Source organism: Peromyscus californicus, unplaced genomic scaffold, assembly GCF_007827085.1.
Source record: "Peromyscus californicus insignis strain IS unplaced genomic scaffold, ASM782708v3 Scaffold_15__1_contigs__length_86483966, whole genome shotgun sequence".
NCBI lineage: Eukaryota > Metazoa > Chordata > Mammalia > Rodentia > Cricetidae > Peromyscus > Peromyscus californicus.
The window spans coordinates 26,048,743-26,067,186 of NW_026294447.1; the positions used below are offsets into that span (position 1 = coordinate 26,048,743).

The 18,444-nt window shown below is 41.7% G+C and overlaps 1 protein-coding gene across 1 annotated transcript in view; it reads right to left on the minus strand.

Annotated features, from left to right (window-relative positions):
• Positions 1 to 18,444, minus strand: part of Slc25a21 (solute carrier family 25 member 21) — a 480,447-nt gene that overhangs the window by 28,643 nt on the left and 433,360 nt on the right. The window contains exons 5-6 of the mRNA XM_052738572.1: positions 18,242 to 18,301; positions 14,044 to 14,151 (exon numbers count right to left, since the gene is read on the minus strand). Coding sequence (XP_052594532.1) covers positions 14,044 to 14,151; positions 18,242 to 18,301 — 168 coding nt within the window. The remainder of the gene's footprint in view (positions 1 to 14,043; positions 14,152 to 18,241; positions 18,302 to 18,444) is intronic.

Below are 18,444 nucleotides of genomic sequence, written 5' to 3' on the forward strand. Positions count from 1 at the left end.
TGGAACACAGCAAATTACTACATTAACATCGCTTCATGCCAGAATTGCAAAGAAGTATTTCCCCAAACATGAGAAATCATGTTTTTATCTGTGCTTTTAAAAATTAGAACTCTCTTTTCTACCCCCGAAACCCCCAAAACTTTATGCGTAGCAACAGTCTTTATAAGGAATTGTTGGTGAAGGAAAAACATCTTTTGTGGAGTTAGTGAAACCAGTGTCATGTAATAATTACCATCACTTTTAACATGTAAATAATTGTATCCAGTTCTGGATTACCCACTCTAAAGGAGGGATTATCCATATAGATACGTTAGTAATCCATAGCTTCATGTCATCCAAAAGGAATTTATATTTGGCTTCCCAGTCTAGAATGTTTACTTTATAAATTATGCTTTTTTTTCAAGCTAATGTTAAAATTAGTCTCAAATCCATTGCCTCAGTGATTTTTTAACTCACACTAGTTTAGAAACTGGCCATGGATAAAGGGCTATTGATAACCCATCTTTTCACATAGGTAGGCAATCAGTGTGTGTATCACTTTCTGAAATACCTTATCAAAAATCAGTGGCGCTGGGAGAGAGTTCATCTTAATGTAGTCTTTTCCAGCCCGCTGATTATTTAGGAGGCTGTAATGCCTCCCCCGCTGGAACCCAACCTGCTGTTGCCTTTGGAACTTGCCAAACAGTGCACTTTGATTTTCTCTGAGGTTTACAACTCTTTACAATACAGCAACCACCATTCCCTTGAGTTTTTAAGTGTATGAGTGATTGTTTCCTCTCTGGAGGTACTTCACAAAGGACATCCCCCCTTGTCCTCTCAGCTTTTAACTTTTCCCTCATGGGGCAAGCATTGGCATGACATCTGCTTGGTGTTCTGCTGGAGCAGGTTGCTCAATGGCCACAGCAGTAGGCCATACTTTTAACTCCAAGTGTTCTCTTATCATTAAAACTACATCAGCAGCTGAACAGAAAGGAAGAGCACCAATCAAGGCCTTTCACTCAACTGGTTATTTATGCTACGTGAAAAAGCACAACACATTTAAATGTGCGTATTATATAGTAAATGTTCTAGTTTTTGCTAATAAAAAATTTAAAAAAAATTCCAACTAGCTACAGTTCTATAATTAGCTTTGCCTTTTTCACTTATGGGGATTAATTATAAGTCACCCTAAACAAGCCCTTTTTTGTAATGTGAAAATACCACGTGAGAATGTACCTGGAAGTGACAAATTATACCCCACAAGGAAGCCCAGAGAGTTCTCTTGAGGTTGAAGTCTAGTCTGTGTTCTACAGTGTGGGACATTTTTATGTGTGTTGACTAACACCCAAATCATTCCAGTTCTCAAAAGGGATAAGAAATTGTCCATAAGCTCATGTCTGGAGGATGCTGAGCAGGCTATGGAAGCCTTCTCTGTCTAAGGAAGGCAGCACAGAGGTGGGAGGGATAAGGGGTTGCTCAGAGACAGGAGGAACAGGGCAGAGACGAGGAGTCCCAGGCCAGACTGACCAATGCAGGTGTGTCCTCTTCGTCTCCATCCTCCCTCATCTACGTCCTGGGAGATAGAGGGCAGGAGGGGACTTTTAATTGATTTTTCATTGATTTTTATTTTTTTATTTTACGCATGTAGATGTTTTGTCTTCATGTAGATCTCTGCACCATGTATGTATGTGGTAGCCAAGGAGGCCAGAAGATAGCCTAGGATTCCCTGGAACTGGAGTTGGTTGTGAGCCACCATGTGGGTGCTAGGAAATGAACCTAGGTCCTCTGGAAGAGCAGCTGGTGCTTTCCAATGGATATTCTGGTTTGTTTGTTTGTTTGTTTATTTTGAGGCAGGGTCTCTCTACTATGTAGGTATGTCTTGGAAGTCACTATGTAGACCATGCTTGGCTTGAACTCACAGAGATCCACCTGCCTCTGCCTCCCAAGCACTGGAATTAAAGGTGTGTGTCACCTCACCCAGCTTCAGTGGATATTCTTTTTTTAAAGATTTATTTTTATTTTATGTGCATTGGTGTTTTGCCCACATGTATATCTATGAAGATGCCAGATCCCCTGGAATTGGAGCTGTGGACAGTTGTAAGCTGCCATGTAGATGGTAGGTATTGAACCCAGGTCCTCTGGAAGAGTGGTCAGTGCTCTTAATCACTGAGCCATCTCTCCAGCTCAGGATATTCTTGAAAATACAGACACCAATGCTCCCAAAAGGGTCTGGACAGGTTTTTACTGTTTTATTTTTTATTTTTATTGTTTTTTGGTTTTTTCGAGACAGGGTTTCTCTGTGTAGCTTTGCGCCTTTTCTGGATCTCGTGCTGTAGACCAGGCTGGCCTCGAACTCACAGAGATCCGCCTGCCTCTGCCTCCCGAGTGCTGGGATTAAAGGCGTGCGCCACCACCGCCCGGCTGGTTTTTACTGTTTTAAAACCATAGTTTGCTGAGCCATCAGAATTGAGATGACTAAATTTAAATATTAGTTTGGATAGTGTTGTTTCCCCTCGTCTTGAAAACACAGCTCAGTGAAATATTCAAATGGTGTTTGTTGACTTACCATTCATTCCATGAGATTTACTTGTATGGGTCCTGGGTGGTACAGTGAAACGTAACGCATAGCTGTTGAAGTCATACCTTTCTGAGTTTGAACTGTAACTGTTAATAATTAAGTGCATCAGAGGGCGACAGACTAATTAGAAACAGGAACCTAGAGTCAGCCAGCTCCAGGTTTGAGCCTCAGCAGCACCATTTACTAGCTTTGTGAAGTATTTCCTTCTTTCTGATTTATCTTCGCTTCACCTATTTGTAAACAAGGATAACAATAGAATCCTTCTTACAGGATTGCTGTCATGATAACTAAGTAGGTGGACTTAGTCCAGTCTAAGCACTCACTGTATGTTTGCTTTTTATAATAACAGAGATTACTACTGGCAACAATAAGAAGCTAATAAATAATGGGTATAAAGTTCTTGATAGCTGAAGCAGTGACAATGAACTTGGCTGCTTTCCCAGAGGACTTGGGTTCAATTCCTAGCACCCACAGTGCACACACATACCTTTGGGCTAAGCACTCACACACATGAAATGAAAAAGGTGAAGCTGGTTGGGAGGGAAGGAAGGACACACTTCTCCTTACACCTTCTGGCTGTCCTTTCCTTTCTCCAGACTCCTGGATTCAGATGAAATCCTCCGGAAATGCATGCAGGATGTGAGACAACAGATCCACTTCCTCTGAGACCCAACCTCATCCAAGGCCTGGCTAAGGACCCCCTCCAGGCAGCGCCTCTCTCCTCTGTTCCTGCTCTCCTTTCTGCAGCAGCAGATCCTATCCCTGGTGTTGTCACCCTTGTTAGGGACTCTGCTTGGTAAACCCAATGGGAGTGAAGGTTGGGAATGGAGCAGCGCACAGGCTGAACTTCCACTGCAGGGCTTTCGTGTGTGTGTGTGTGTGTGTGTGTGTGTGTGTGTGTGTGTGTGTGTGTGTTCTCAGGCACCTGACATCACAGAGTAGGTGGTAATGTCAGAGCTCAAACAGAGATGTCTGAAGCCTCTGTTCAGTTCCACCATTCTAATATGTTAGATTGTTTCTGTAACTACCCTGTAAAGTGGGCGGCAGGTACCCTATATTATCAGTATTTTAGTGGGAGGAGTGAGAGGATTGGCTGGGTTAAGCAGTGTTCCTAAGGTAAAACGCATCTAAGTGTTTTTTTTCCCCATTCTCATCCTTGTAATAGGTGACATGATGTTTAGGGCTCACTAATCCAACCACCACAGGTAGCAGATTCATAACAGTATATAAATACTTTTTTTTAATTTAGGAGTTTTGAACAAAAAGCAATCAGAATTCCAGCACCTACAAACATTAGAAGTATGATAGAATACAATTTTGCTTCATTCAGAGATCTTGTGTCATACACATGTAAGCAAATATTCAATTAGAAAGGCAAAGCATGACTTCCACTTGGATGCTTAAATAGTAAAATGTAGAATCATTTTGACTAGATCTCTGTAAACACAGGAGATTTTACTAAACTTATTTGATTACTGGGCTTCCCTTTCCAAACAAAATGGTGACTGATTAGCATCATCAGCCAAATGATTCCAACACTGTCCACCCCAGCATCAGGTCAATTTCCTTGGGAAATTTAGATTCAGTCCAATTTTCATATTTAGTTACCGACTGTGGGCCAACTGCATTCTAACTCACCTCGATGTACCTGGCAGCTTCAGAGCTGTGTGATGGAAGAACAATGGTTTGGGATGTTGGGATGTAGGTAACTTTATGGGATGTAGGTAATATGGATAGGCAAATCTCTCCTGGGTGCTGGGATGACCGAAGTGAGCACTGGGCTCAGTCTTCTTTAACTTTGATTTCAGTGACTGTCAAATGCTAACAATGGAAATTCCATGTTCTTCCACACATATGTCGAATGCCTAGAGCTCCTAGAGACCACACTAAAGATCTAACATAGTGCTTTGCTCTTATTCTAACAATAATATTTTGCTTTAGCTTATATTTGGAGAGAGATGCTTGTAAGTTTCGCACATATCACCAAAAGGTTCCACAAATGCTATGGACCTATGGAATAAAATTCTCATCAAAAAGTCCTTAACAGGTTTAATAATAAAAAAGAAGAACCCCAGTGAGATAAACTAAATCACAAAAATAGATTGCATAGTCCCACATTTTTTTTTAAAGAGAAATTTGTATTGGAGTATGTCTAGCCACACAGGGGCCACATCTCCAGAAGAAAACCTTTGCTCCCCCGCCTCAGCTATCAATTGCCAATAGCTCCTCAGCTTGCAGTAGACCTTCATGAGCCTCTTTTTTTTTTTAACCCATGTAAGCAAAACCTAGAAACAAAAGCAAAATGTTAAACATACAGAGATGGAGAATTGAACCATGATTACCAGGACAGGGGAGAGGAACAGGAAGTGGGGAGATGTAGTCAGAGAGCAGCAGATAAGTGTGATGAGTAATCCTAGAGACCTAAGGTCCTATGTTAAGACCATCATTAGGAAGGTCGTACTTTTGGGGGAGGTTTGTTAAATAAGTACATTTTAGTTGCTCCTGTTATAAAAAAAAAGTAATTATGTAAGATGATATGCTGATTTGCTTCAGTACAGTAATCATTTTCTTTTACTTAAGGTTTATTTTTATTTATGTGTATTTGTCCCCTGCCCCAACCCTGGTGTGTGTATGTGCACATCTGTGTGGGAACCCACGGAGGCCAGAAGAGGGCACTGGGTACTCTGGAGCTGGAATAATAAGTAATTGTGAGCTGCCCAATGTGGGTGCTAGGAACTGAGCACTGGTATTCTGAAAGGGCCCTCTCTCCTGCCCTGTAATCATTTTTATTATCTATAAGGATTCCTAAACATTATCTTGGAAATCCCAAATATAAACCATGACATTTATTTAAATAATAAAATTTAAAAGTTCAAAGAATACACACAAGAGAGAAAAGACTCCTTTGCCTAAATCATGCTTCCAGGTACCACTGGGGCACTAATCCTTTACTCTTTGAGAACCCAGGACTACCAACAAATCCCAAAGATCATTTATGGCAGCCTGAGCTATTTTTTTCCTGGAGCTGTTCCTTCTAACTACTGACCAGAGTTGTCTCTGATCAGCTTGCCAGATCACAGAGGTTTTAGGCATTGTTCCCCGGGTAAATAGCTATCAGAATGTGGCCAGTAGTACAGGCACGTGGTGTATCTGGATTCCTCCATCTCTAAGGCCCAGGAAGAGCTCTAATCACACTGTTGAAGGGTAGCACACTTGTGGTCCTTAACCTGCTTCAGAATGGCAAGATGAATGGTGCTGCATCTTAATGCTGAATGAACAGAGCTGTTGCTCTGTGCAGCATCATGTGGCTGGAAAGCAAACTGGAGGGGGTTTGTCCAGCGGGTTGAGGCTCTATAAATGGACCTTGGAAGGAATAGTGCTTTGTGAAAGGGAAACCCAGTTGCCACATGTAGGTAGGAAAATATGCTGGCTCCTCAGGAGATAGACAATCATCTATACTTTTCATTAATCAAATCAGGTCTTGAGGAATTTTCATAAATTTGAAAGAAAAAAAAGGAAAGAAAAACCTTCCTTTTACATGAGAATAAAATGTAAGTGGCCGGGCGGTGGTGGCGCACGCCTTTAATCCCAGCACTCGGGAGGCAGAGCCAGGTGGATCTCTGTGAGTTCGAGACCAGCCTGGACTACCAAGTGAGTTCCAGGAAAGGTGCAAAGCTACACAGAGAAACCCTGTCTCGAAAAACCAAAAAAAAAAAAAAAAAAGAAAAAAAAATGTAAGTGAAAGAAAGGATTTGGGCTTAAAAGTACATATTTATTTTAGTTTAGTTATTTCATTAATTTACCACTATAGTTTATTTTAATAGGGCATGATTATAAACAAAAAGATACCCCCAACATAATGACATTCTGTCCTGAGGTTTCTTTAGACTCTTTTTCTTTTTTCTTAGATTTATTTATTTATGTTTTATTTTATGCGTATGAGTATTTTGCCTACATGTATGCATGTGTACTACATGCATGCCTGGTGCCCACAGAAGTCAGAAGAGGGTACTGGATACCATGGAACTGGGGGTTAAGGATGGTTGTGAACCACTGTGTAGGTGTTGGGAACTGAACTCAGGTCCTCTGCAAGAAGAGCCTGTGTTCTTAGCCACCATTTCTTCTCTCCAGCCCTGAAATAGTCTCTTTAAGCATTCTGTGTATGGAGGATAATCGGACGTCAACAACCCCTCCCAGATGCTGAGCCACAACCACACCAAAATGCTGTCCCATGATCCCTCATAAGGGATGGTAGGGACACTGTCCACCCCTGCATTGTTGGCAGAGCATGAAGGAAGATGTCAGTGCTGTGGTAACAGAGATGACAGCTGGAAGGAGGCAGGTGACAAGGAAGGAGCCTTTGCTTCATCAAAGCTTCGGAAACGCTCTCTCTTTAGGTTTCCCTTCACACTTCTTGACTATCCAGGCTTCTTTATTCCAACAGAAGAACGTGGTTGGCTAAAATGTGATGCTCATGTTAATGGTCAGTTCCTTAGAATGACTAGCATGAGGGGTCTTATTTTACCTGTTTATGAAATAGGAACAAACCTCAACCTTAGAGAGACACTGGGCGGATCTGGAATATCAAACAAGTGTAGTGGACGAGTTTACATGACCAGCAGGGTAGGATAGATAAGTGGTGGGAGAAGCCAGGACTTTTCCTTCTCTAGCTCTCTATCACTTGATTTATGAAAGCAAAGTATAGTGCTTCAGTAGTTTAGAACTGTACATAACACATTTTCAATATTAAATAAAAGGGAGAGCCATGTGAGTTGTCTTTCAGTGTCTGGCATAGAGATGCCCTATAAATGGGAGCTATTATCATTACTTCAAAGTCTTGGGTTGGAAAGCAGAAACTTAGGGCTCCTGGCACAGCCGAGTAAAAGATGAAAGTCTATTTTCTGTGAAAGATAATAGAGAGGCAACTTGGCTGCTCCTTTAGGCTTTGTTGAAAGATAGCTATAGGAACACATCCACAGGCACAGTCCTCTGCTCTGCGTGTTAGCGTCATAGGCTGAAAAGATCAACGGAAGTGCTGGCCAGTGAGCGCTGGGCCGTGCCTCACACGGTGACGCAAGGAGACTCTGAACTTGGTAGAGCATCATGAGCGCTGGCAAGGCCCCTGTGGCTGAATTCTCACCCTCTGCGAACCCAGCCACACACTCATTCTACATGTCACCCAGCATCTCATTTTCTTTCTTGAAAGAGCTGCTCACAAAACACACCTACTTATGTGGATCCTAATGTAATTAAGTTCAATAAAGTATTTGTTGATTATCTACAGAGAAAGAAATCCCTAAATTTTGTGATAGTATAGATGATCTAATTGGTCTCTGGTAGGTTTCTAGAATAAAGTGTGCAGAACTATATTTAGGAGAATTCTCTAAAGCCACAAGCAAATCCTGAACTAATTTAAAAAATTCTCTCTTTAAAGATTCATCATCAATTATTCATTTACTATCTACTCATCAGGCCTTCAAATTATAATTACAGAGCAAGTAGGTAGGAGACTATTCCTTTCCTGGATTGGACATATTTAAAGACTAAATCAAAGTAAGTCAGGCCTTTTCAATTTTCTAAAGGTTTAGCTTAATATTTGGAGGTGAGAATGATTATGCTCATGTGTAATGTAGACAAAAATGACAGAGGAAAAGAAAAACCTGTGTCCCAGCCACACATCAGAGGCAAATCCTATAGACCTCAAGGGAAGGAAAATAACCCTTTAGCCAAATAATAACTTTGAAGTACATTTCAAAGCAGAGAGGAAAAACTGGGAAACAATTCATACAGGATTTTGCTCCTGGGGAGAAAGTCACATTTTCCAGGCTAGGAGAGAGAGCATGCCAAACATCACTCAGTTTAGCTCAAGTGATAGGAGGCTTCTAATTCTTAGAACTACACAGACAAAAACACATTGCATCCGGGTAGAGGTCAGAAAGGTACATCAGGGACAAGCCACAAAGTCATAATTCTGGCAATTCCGGATGAGCAAACCACCTCCAACACTGAAATCCATGGGCAAGCTTAGTCCTAAGCCAAAGAGATTACAGCTGAGGAGAACTCTTCACTCGGGTTTAGTTTGAAGGACAAGGGGAAATTTGGGTCTCTCTCGATTTTATCTGTACATATTTTTACACCCATTGAACCAAACCGGAGCATGACAAAGTGGTGCTTACTTTACTCCCCACAGAAGGTCGAGCGTATTTAAATTAGAGACCAGTTTTCTTTACTTGCTCCAAATTTTAAGATGCTGGCCAAAGTTCTGGTATAGGAATTGGCGGAAGCGTGGCAAGGATTATAGTCTTTAAACGATATGGTGGTAATTAAGGATCCAAAGGAAGACAAGCGTACCTATTGAAACGTTTTCTACACAAGTTCTAAGGATGTGAAGCCTGTATTAGGAACCAAAGTAACCACAATTTCCTTTACATTTCTGGAATAGTTCATGGTTAAACCGGGTGGGAAGGCATATTTTTGTGGGTAACATATTTCTGACTGGCTAAAGAATCTGCTAGACCACAGAGAACACAACCCGGGCAATTGGAATCGGCCCAGTGCCTGCCGTGCCTGAGAGGGTCTGATGGGAGTTGCATGAGAGGCCCCAGCACGACGGCTCCTCTCAGCGAACGGTCAGCATCATTGAAAAAGGAGGTTTTGCTTTCACTCAGCCAGTCCTTGGACCTCAGCTAGGTGGTCTTTTGCCCTGGATCCCATGCTTCAGAGGGCCTGGTTCTTGCCCTTTGTTAGTGATGCCTCTCACCATGGCCAGAGGGCCATCCACCCAACATCTCCTATCTCCTTCTAGACTGTCGAGCGGCAGGGACCGTGGCAGTCCTTATGCATCATCTTTAGCACTCTATCCCGGCTTCCGAGAAGTTAAGTGTAGATGTAAATGTAGTATGGGCTGCTGTTTTCTTAGGCTCCCTTCCACTGCAGCCGAGTCCCTCACAGCTGTGGGAACTTCTTGGAAAATTTCTTATTTAAAAGATCAAGTTGATTCACCACCTCAGGCTGAGGAAATAAGAAAATTTAAAATAACCTGGGTTGGATTCCACGCCAGTTCACAGCCCAGACGTGAGGGCAGCGAGGAGCGCAGACAGGATGCCTGAGGAGTTCACATGGTTGGCAGGACAAGCGCTATCTGGCCTCAGAAAGGACCTCCGCGGGGAAACCCATTCTGCTTTCAGAGGCGTTGGGCCAGAGGCTCATTCTGCATGTAGCCCACGCGTGCATCGCTCTACCACAACTGGAGCTATGAGTGCCTGAAAAGGAACTCAGCCTTCTGTGAGCCCACTGTCTGACGTGAAGAGACTTGATGAAGAATCCATGTTGACACCACACAACTGTTGCAGAAGAAGAATAATCTTGATTGTGGCAGAATTCCTCTTGAAGTGGCCTCAAATGTTTCCAGTCTCATCTCTACTTTCTGCTGCAATTCACAGCCAACAGATTGCTAGTCGCTACTCATTATGATGGTGGACCTGCACTGTAGTTTAAAACTGGTAAGCAACTTGATACCAGGTGGTTCTTGCCGAGACAAAGGTTTAGGCTCACCAGTCCTCTTCTTTTTCCCATCCCCCACGTTCCCAAGCTCTGTTAACAGCTCTACTACTCTCTAGTTCAAACTTTTCCAGAGTTCGCATGTGACTGGGATCATGTGACGCCGGTCTTCCTTCCTGTGCCTAACTTATTTCACTTAACATGATGCCCTCCAGGTTCATCTGTGTTACCACAAAGGATGAGATTTCATTTTTCTTGTGATTGAATAGTATTCCATTTTGCATATGTGTGTTTTGTATTTATTTCTTCACCATTCATTGGTCAATGGACACTTAGGTTGATTACATATCCTGATTATTATGAAAAATGCTGCAATTGATATGGGAGTGAGGATGTTTCTTTGGCATATTGATTTCATATCCCTCCCTCCCTCCTTTCCTTTCTTACTTTGAGACAGGGCCTCACTATATAACCCTGGCTGGCCTAGAACTTGCTATGTAGACCAGGCTGGCCTTGAGCTCACGGAGAGTCACCATCTGCCTATTGAATGCTGGGTCAATTAAAGGCATGCACTGCCACACCAAGCTTCATTTTCTTTGGATATAGTCTTTGGAACTGTTGAATAAAACGATAGTTCTGCTTATAATTTTTTTAATCCGTTTGTCCATACATCTTTACATCCCCCCCCCCATTTGTCCATATATCTTTACTTGCAAGTGTTCATTGCAGAGAGTCATTGGTCTGGTTTGAGGCCTCTGGTTTCTGCTGCACTATCGATACTGGGCCATCACTGGGACTCCTCGTGGATATCCTATTACTGCCCTGTGTCCTGGAGATCCTGCAGCTTTGGGTCTGCAGGACCAGCCCCTTCACTTGCTCTGGCCAATCACAGATCGGATAGATGTTATGAGGTGGGCCAACTCGTAACCCTGGTTCTGGGCCCTGGTAGTTGTAGGGTTGGTCAGCCTGCCAGCTCTTCCCTGTCCTCATCGCCAGGGTATAATCTCCAGCACTGCCCTGGCTAGTTCACCCCTTGTAGCAATGAGCAGGAGGTGGGGCCAGTTCTCCTGCTCTCACACCCTCAGGGGCAGCTCTTCCACACCTGGACCGTCAGGGCCAGGTCTACTGTGTTGCCCAGGCAAGGTGTAGGGGCCGCTCTTCCTAGTGCTGCATCTGGTGAGGGGCAGGGACAGCTCTCCCGCTCTTATGACCTCAGGGTCATCTCTCCCACCTGCCACAGGCAGTGAGGGGGTGGGCACATCTCTCGCAGCCCACCTCACCATCGTAGTGCGGGGACTACAGATGTGGGAGACCATGTCTGCCCTTATGTGGGTTTTGGGGATCTGGATTCAGGTCCTCACACTTGTGCAGCAAGCTCTTTGCCCGGTGGGTCATGTCTTGAGCCTTAGTATCATATTTTTACGGTGAATATATGTCACAAAATTTATCTAAACATATAGAATACACAACATCAAGGGTGAACCCTACTGTAAGCTACAGACTTCGGGTGGTGATGTGTCAGGTTTATCAGCTGTAAAAATAGGTTACTCTGATGGGGGATGTTGACAATAAAGAAGGTATTCAGATAGAAAACTTTTTTTTTTCTTCCTACTATTCTAAAATTCTGAAGTTGATCTAAAAAGATAACTTCCTAAAAACACTTTGGATATATTGGGCTATTAAAACTATGCTATTAAATTAAATTCACTTGATTCTCTTCACTCTTTCATCAGCTACTAAGGAAGTGGCTGGAATTCCATTTCTATTGGGCCAGCACTGACTGTCCTAGAGGCTGGATTATTTTTTGTTCTTTTACATACCTATAGTATGTACAGAAAGTTATGCTTTTTTGTTATTTTATAAAAAGAATATATCATTTGTATGTTCAGCTAAAAGTTATTAGTTACAGAAAATTAGATTTCATTATTTTTTTAAAACAAAATTTGGTTTTTGTATTTCTTTCCTCTTCCCCCCTTCCCCCTCCCTCCTGTGTGTTCCCCCAGCCTTGGTAGCTGTCCTCACACTTTCACGTCACATAAAATTGTTTTCCTCCCCATTACAACGTTGCCTTCCTCTCTTGTGGCCTCCTATCTAGTTTCAAGTCTATACCAGTATTTGCAAGCATCACATTTCAGGATTTCTTTTTTTTTTTTTTTTTTTTTTTTTTTTTTTTTTTTTTTTTACATTTCAGGATTTCTGTATGAGAAAAAAACATGAGCTTTTTGTCTTTCTGAGACTGGGTCACCTTGCTTAATATGATACTCTCTATATCATTTCATTGAAAATCTCATAATTTTGACTCCAAGTAAGCTTCTTCCATCTGTCCATTAAAAAAAAAATGATTGACTGAAATACATAAACAGTTTATACAGATCGAACTTGTGCAAAAGACCTGGAGTGTGGTCACATGCAGCAAGTTTTTTTGTTGTTGAATAGGCATGGTGTTTAAAATGCCCTAGCAAAGCATTGGCATATGAAATGTGCGTTCTTACTTGGACTTGGTGTAGAATGTCCTTGGAAGCAGGAGAGACAAAAAGAACATTAGGAATAAACAGAGTGCTGTAAATGCTCCTTGTTTTTGTTCTAGGGAGTGTGCCTTGGTATTTTGTCCCATTCTTGTGCCTGCAGTCATATGTTGCCTGGACAAAGACCTGCAGCTAAGACCTGTTTGCCCCTTGGCTTCTCACTGCTGCTCTAAGACAAGCTTCCTGTGGGCAAAATCAAGCACTGAGCAGTGATCTCCAAAGTTTTCTTCTTGCTGGTAATTTTCCCACTCTAATAAACTAATTTTTCTTGGGCAGATTTCACGGGAAGTGTTTTAAATGCTGCATGTTGATAGGGGTGTTTGAAAAGCTCCTCTCTCCTTTTCTGTTTCTTCTGCTCGCCTTCATTTTCTCTTATGCTAGAAAGACTGGGTAACAGAACATAAACAAACATCTAGGGGTATACAGAGATTTTTCCAGCCCTTTCTGATGTTCAAACTTTCGCAACTGAAAAAACAATCTCTGAATCAAGTTGACTTCACCTGAGCAGATACCATCTGTTACAGCAGCCCTACACCTCCCCAATCTCCCCCACTTCAAGTCTTGGTAGTGACAGGTGAGTAAGGCCCCCTTTCTCCCAAACCCTGCCCAAGAAGCTGTCAGGCAATATCAGCAGGCAGGAAGTGGGCTGGGGATGAGGGGGTCTCCACCCATTACCAGCTGCTTAAGTAGTAGGCAGGGGTATCCAGGTCAGCAGATACTCCAGACCAATTTACACCACATGCTACCCACTTATGGACTTAAAACACTAGCTAGGGAAGGGACCTGGAATGTTAATCCCCTTGTTTTCTCCATGCCTTGTGTTTGGAATCCAAAAGAATTCAGCAGGAACAGTTGGATTTGGCAGTGTCAAGGGAATTATTAGGCAGCTAGAAGGAAGTGAAAGCCAGCACACACCAAGAGACGCTGTCTATGTGGAACATTGGGTATCAGTGATTAGATGTCAAGACCCATCACTCTCCAAGTGGTGATGTCTTCACACAGGCTTTGTGACTTGCTCATTCAGATATAACCCAAAGACAACTTTGACAGATTATCAGAAACTTTTGGGGAGGGTGATGGGTGGAGTGGGGAAAGCAGTGAGGTAATTTTTAAAAAAAAATGATTTCATCTTTCTAAAAGTACAATAATACCATCACCTCAGTGGTTTTGCTACAGCATCTTCTCATGCAGTGTGGAAGAGAAATTTTTTGGGGGGAAACCTCCAGTAAGTCACTGAAGTTTCATTAGCACTTTAAAATAAAAATATGTACTCCTATTTATCTATCACATCTTAATGCATTTTTAACATTTAACTTTTTCATATTCTACTTTTTAAAGAATGTTTTGCTGTGACTTTATAAGTGCTTAAGGTCTGGGTTCATAATTTTATGAATTGTGTACACACACACACATACACAATTTTTTATATTCCATAATAGTAGGAAAACACTAAATGGTTACCTCTGTGAATGTGTTCCTATTGACCTGCAAACCAACTTTTACCACCTCGAAAGGGTTGACCACAACGGCTTCTGTTAGTCCAGATCCAAGTCCAGCAATGGCAAATGTCTAGGAAAATAAGTCAATCAATGCTTTAAAACAACTGATCATGTTGTGTGTTGGATTAGACATTCTGTTCATTATACAATACAAAAGTCAAGACAAGAACAAAGGACCCTACTAAGTGCCCTATATACCATTACTAAACAGCTTGAATTCTTGATTAGATGCTGACAATTCATGGAGAAGAGATTACAGAAGCCACAAACCACATCCTAATGTTTTCCAAATAAAACGTCAAAGCCCCATCAACAATGATGTTTTCCTTTAACAAAAGGGGAGGCTGTTTGACTGGTTAAAGGTGGATCCTAAAACATCTTCATGCATATAATGGAAGAGTTTAAATTATAAAGGAAGAGCTCCATTTAAAAATATCTCCTTAAATGCATTTATTGAATAGAACCACAAATAAAATGTTTACATAAGGTCACCTCTCAGGTGCATAACTGGAAACATTCAAATGTATAGGCATGTTCTTAGAACTACTGCTTAAGATTATTAACAAACAAAATTATTTTCATTCATTCTCTATTTTATTTTGTTTTTATTCCCAACACGGAGGATCACAGCCAGGGCCTTTTACACAGTAGGCAGAATTCTATCACTGAGTTACATCCCAGCTGTCTTTTGTTTTTAAAGGACTGATTGCTCTATTTGTGCACCTAAAAGCTGACTACTAAACACTGTGATGAGAAATGGCTAGTTGTCCTCAAGGGCTCCCCTAAAATCTAGAACATTGATCAAAGGATAGTTGCATGTCAGATTCTTTTCATCTATGGGTTGAATGTCAGCAATAGAAACCTAATCCCAGTACTTGGGAGGCAGAGGAGGGCAGAGCTCTCTGAGTTGGAGGCCAGCTTGGTTCTACCTAGTGAGTTCCAGGACAGCTGGGACTACATAGAGAAACTCTGTCTCAAAAAAAAAAAAAAAAAAAAAAAAAAAAAAAAGAGAAAGAAACAAGAATCCAAGCTTTCCTAGAAAATGTACACTAGAAATAAGCACAGCAATAATTAAAGCACATATGCATGTAAGCAGAGAAGCAAAACCTTCACCCTACAAAACCCCTTGCTGCTGAACTAGTTCCAGGGAAGACAGACATCTTCTCTTTACTTCATTCATTCCTTCCAGTCTCTGAGACAAGGCCTTTATAGCCCAAGTTGGCCTTGAATTCTCACAGTGATTCACCTGCCTCAACCTTCCAAATGTTTGGATTACAAGCATGCACCATACCTGGCTTCAGATGGTCCTCATTTAGTGTTTCTGATAATTTAAAGATAAGAGAGAAGAAGAGAGATGGGAGTAAGAGATGTTCCGTATCCTTAAAGTAGAGGCAGGGTTGACTGAGGAACAGGAGTGTGGGGAGGTTGAAATGTAGCCCACACCCCACCTGCCAAGTGAGAGCCCCAGAGAGACAGTGGCCAGGAGAGGGGAACAGCTCTCACACTGACACCATCTGTGCTGCTGGGGCTATGTGCTCATCACAGAGCTCGGGATAAGCCAGTTCCCTCGTCTGTACAATAGAGAAAGTAATGTCGAGTTTCTCTACAAGGGTCAAAGTAATGCATGGATGTCCTTTTAAATCACTTTCCAAACATGGCTGCTCTGGTTTCCCATGAAAAAAGAGGAGGAGTGGAGTTGCACACAGATTCGAGGAGAGAAGGAATACTAATGATGATTTCCCTTTCTCCCACTTCATTACAATTTTAAGCATAATTTGTTTGGGGTAACTGACCAAGTATTTTCTCATTTATCTCAGACTTCCATCATGGAGTCCAGTAAGCAGGGAGAGAGAAAAATAAACCAGCCCCAAACTCTTCTGACTGGGAAAGCTAAAATCCAGATGTTAGGGTTTTATTACTCACTGTATGCAACCTTCCAAGTAATTCACTTTTTTTTGTCCCTCTATAAAGCTCAGCTACATCTGCTGTCAGAGCTAGCATTCAGCAGTCCCTTGTCAAAAGAATTGATCAGATATCAGCAGATCATGTTACTTAGATTGTTGCAGAGGCAGGCCTTTGCTGTCGGGTTTCCAGCCCTGGCTTTCATGTGAGCACCAGGGCATATTTAACGGCTAAATGCCTCACTGTATCCAAAAAGAAACGGGAGTAAATGAGCTCAAGAAGAGAAGAGGACCGAATATGGTTTGCATGAGTTCGTTTATAGTGGATGGAGTGGCCAAATACTTTTCCATTTCAAATCTTGAGTCAAAAGACTTGCAGTGTCTCGCATGGTACCCGTGTGCAGCTCTGAAACAGCCAGCCAGTCCTTTGGAGGCCATATTTTGTTTACTCCTAATGGAAGTCTTTAATCTTCTTTTTCTCAAGATGTTTCCAAAGGAAGATACTGTGGAAAAGTCACACACACACACACACACACACACACACACACACACACACACACACACACGTTTTTTTGAGACAGGGTCTTACCATGTAGTTCTAGCTGTTCTGGAAATTACTATGTAGACCAGGTTGACTCACAGAGATCCGTTTTCCTGCCTCTGCCTCCTGAATGCTAGGATTCAAGGCATGAACTCCACATCACTCCAGGCATGGAATTTAAAACAAAACCTTATCCACCTGAGATTCCTGGTATAACTGCTCCTATCTACAAGAGCATGCCTCGGCTACCCTGTTGAGTCAGGAGGTTGGCTTGGGAGCTTTATCTAAAAAGATCCTTTCTAGAAAGTGGGCATGTAAGAATTTTGAGGATAAGAACTACTTTTTTGACAATCTGTTAGAGTAAACATTCTGAAATAAATTTTTACAAGGAAAGGATATATAGTCCCTGATACACAATGTCCTAATCTACATTTCTTTTTTTTTTTTTTTTTGCCTTTATGATGGTGCAAAAACAAAGCACACTTCACACTTTGATTTGATCTTTTCCCAGGCCAACAGTGCCATAAGAGCTCACGATGCTGGGTAGAAGAAGTATACCACAGCTCTCAGCTGGTTATTCCTTCAGGAAAGTAAGCAACCAATACTTTATAGCATATGCTAATACTTACCTGTGATGCTCAGTAAGTTGGATGTACCCAATGCATTTTTTTTTTAGCTTACAATGGTTTTATAATCAAAGAGCTGAAGGCAAAAATGTTGCTTTCCAAGAAGAATTTTGAGGTTTTAGCAGCCAAGCAGGGATTTTCCTAGAGGAGAGACGTCACATTGCCATGCAGAGCGATGACACATAGTTTCGTGTTTCCTTTTGCAGACTGGAAGAAGGAGGTTCGTGCAATTGCTCTCTCTGGGGCTCTCAGTGAACACACATTTGGTCAATATAATTTAACTTGCTTTACAAAAGGGAGCAAAGTTGCCAGTTGGTGGTTTAATCCCAGCACTCGGGAGTCAGAGGCAGGTGTATCTCTGTGAGTTCGAGCCCAGCCTGGTCTTCAGAGTGAGTTCCAGGACAGGCTCTAAAGCTACACAGAGAAACCCTGTCTTGAAATACCAAAAAAAAAAAAAAAAAAAAAGAAAAGAAAAGAAAGAAAGGGAGCAAAGTCCCCAAGCAGGGAGGAATGACACAGAGCAGTGACCAGTCACCAAGTGAGCTTTGTGAACTACCTGAGCTGTGCCATTGTAGGATTCGTATTCTCCCCAGCTGAGTTGTTTACACTCATTCCAATAAAAGGCCCTTCAGTCTGCCTCTGACCACAGAGTGACTTTATCCCAAGTGACTTGAAGTCCTATAAATATAGGACTTAAATACTACAGCTTGAGCAACAGCTGGGAAATTGACCTGTTAGGAAATAATCTCAGGCGTATTGACTTCTGCATAAATAGATACATGCAGTGTGTATGTAAACAAATGCATGCTTTGGTTTCCAAAGGTGAATGTAAGTCTTTATTTTATGTTCTTGACCATATCTTATAGAAGCCTTTCCAGACATATCATTATTATCGTAAATTCATCACTGAGAGCTATAAAATAGCCAGATTGTGAGTTATTATGAAGATGGCTTTCAGCAAGTAGCTGAACATTGAATAACTCAAATTCATATTTTAGTAGCTGGGATTTGGGAATCAAAAGGGTTTTTGTTTCTGGATCTTGCTTTATGAAATAACATACACACTTAAGTATAATAAATATTCTCACTTACCAGCCCCGGTGATAGTGACACAGATCCCAGCAATTTCTTGTACTGCTCAAAGGTGGAAAACTGTGAAACCAAACCAAACCTAGAGATTTATAACAATTTCCTGCAACAAACTCTCTAATTGGCCAAAAGTCCTTTAGTAAATCATTATATTAATCAGCATTTAAAAATGATGAACCATCTAACATAGCTTTTAATCCTGTCTG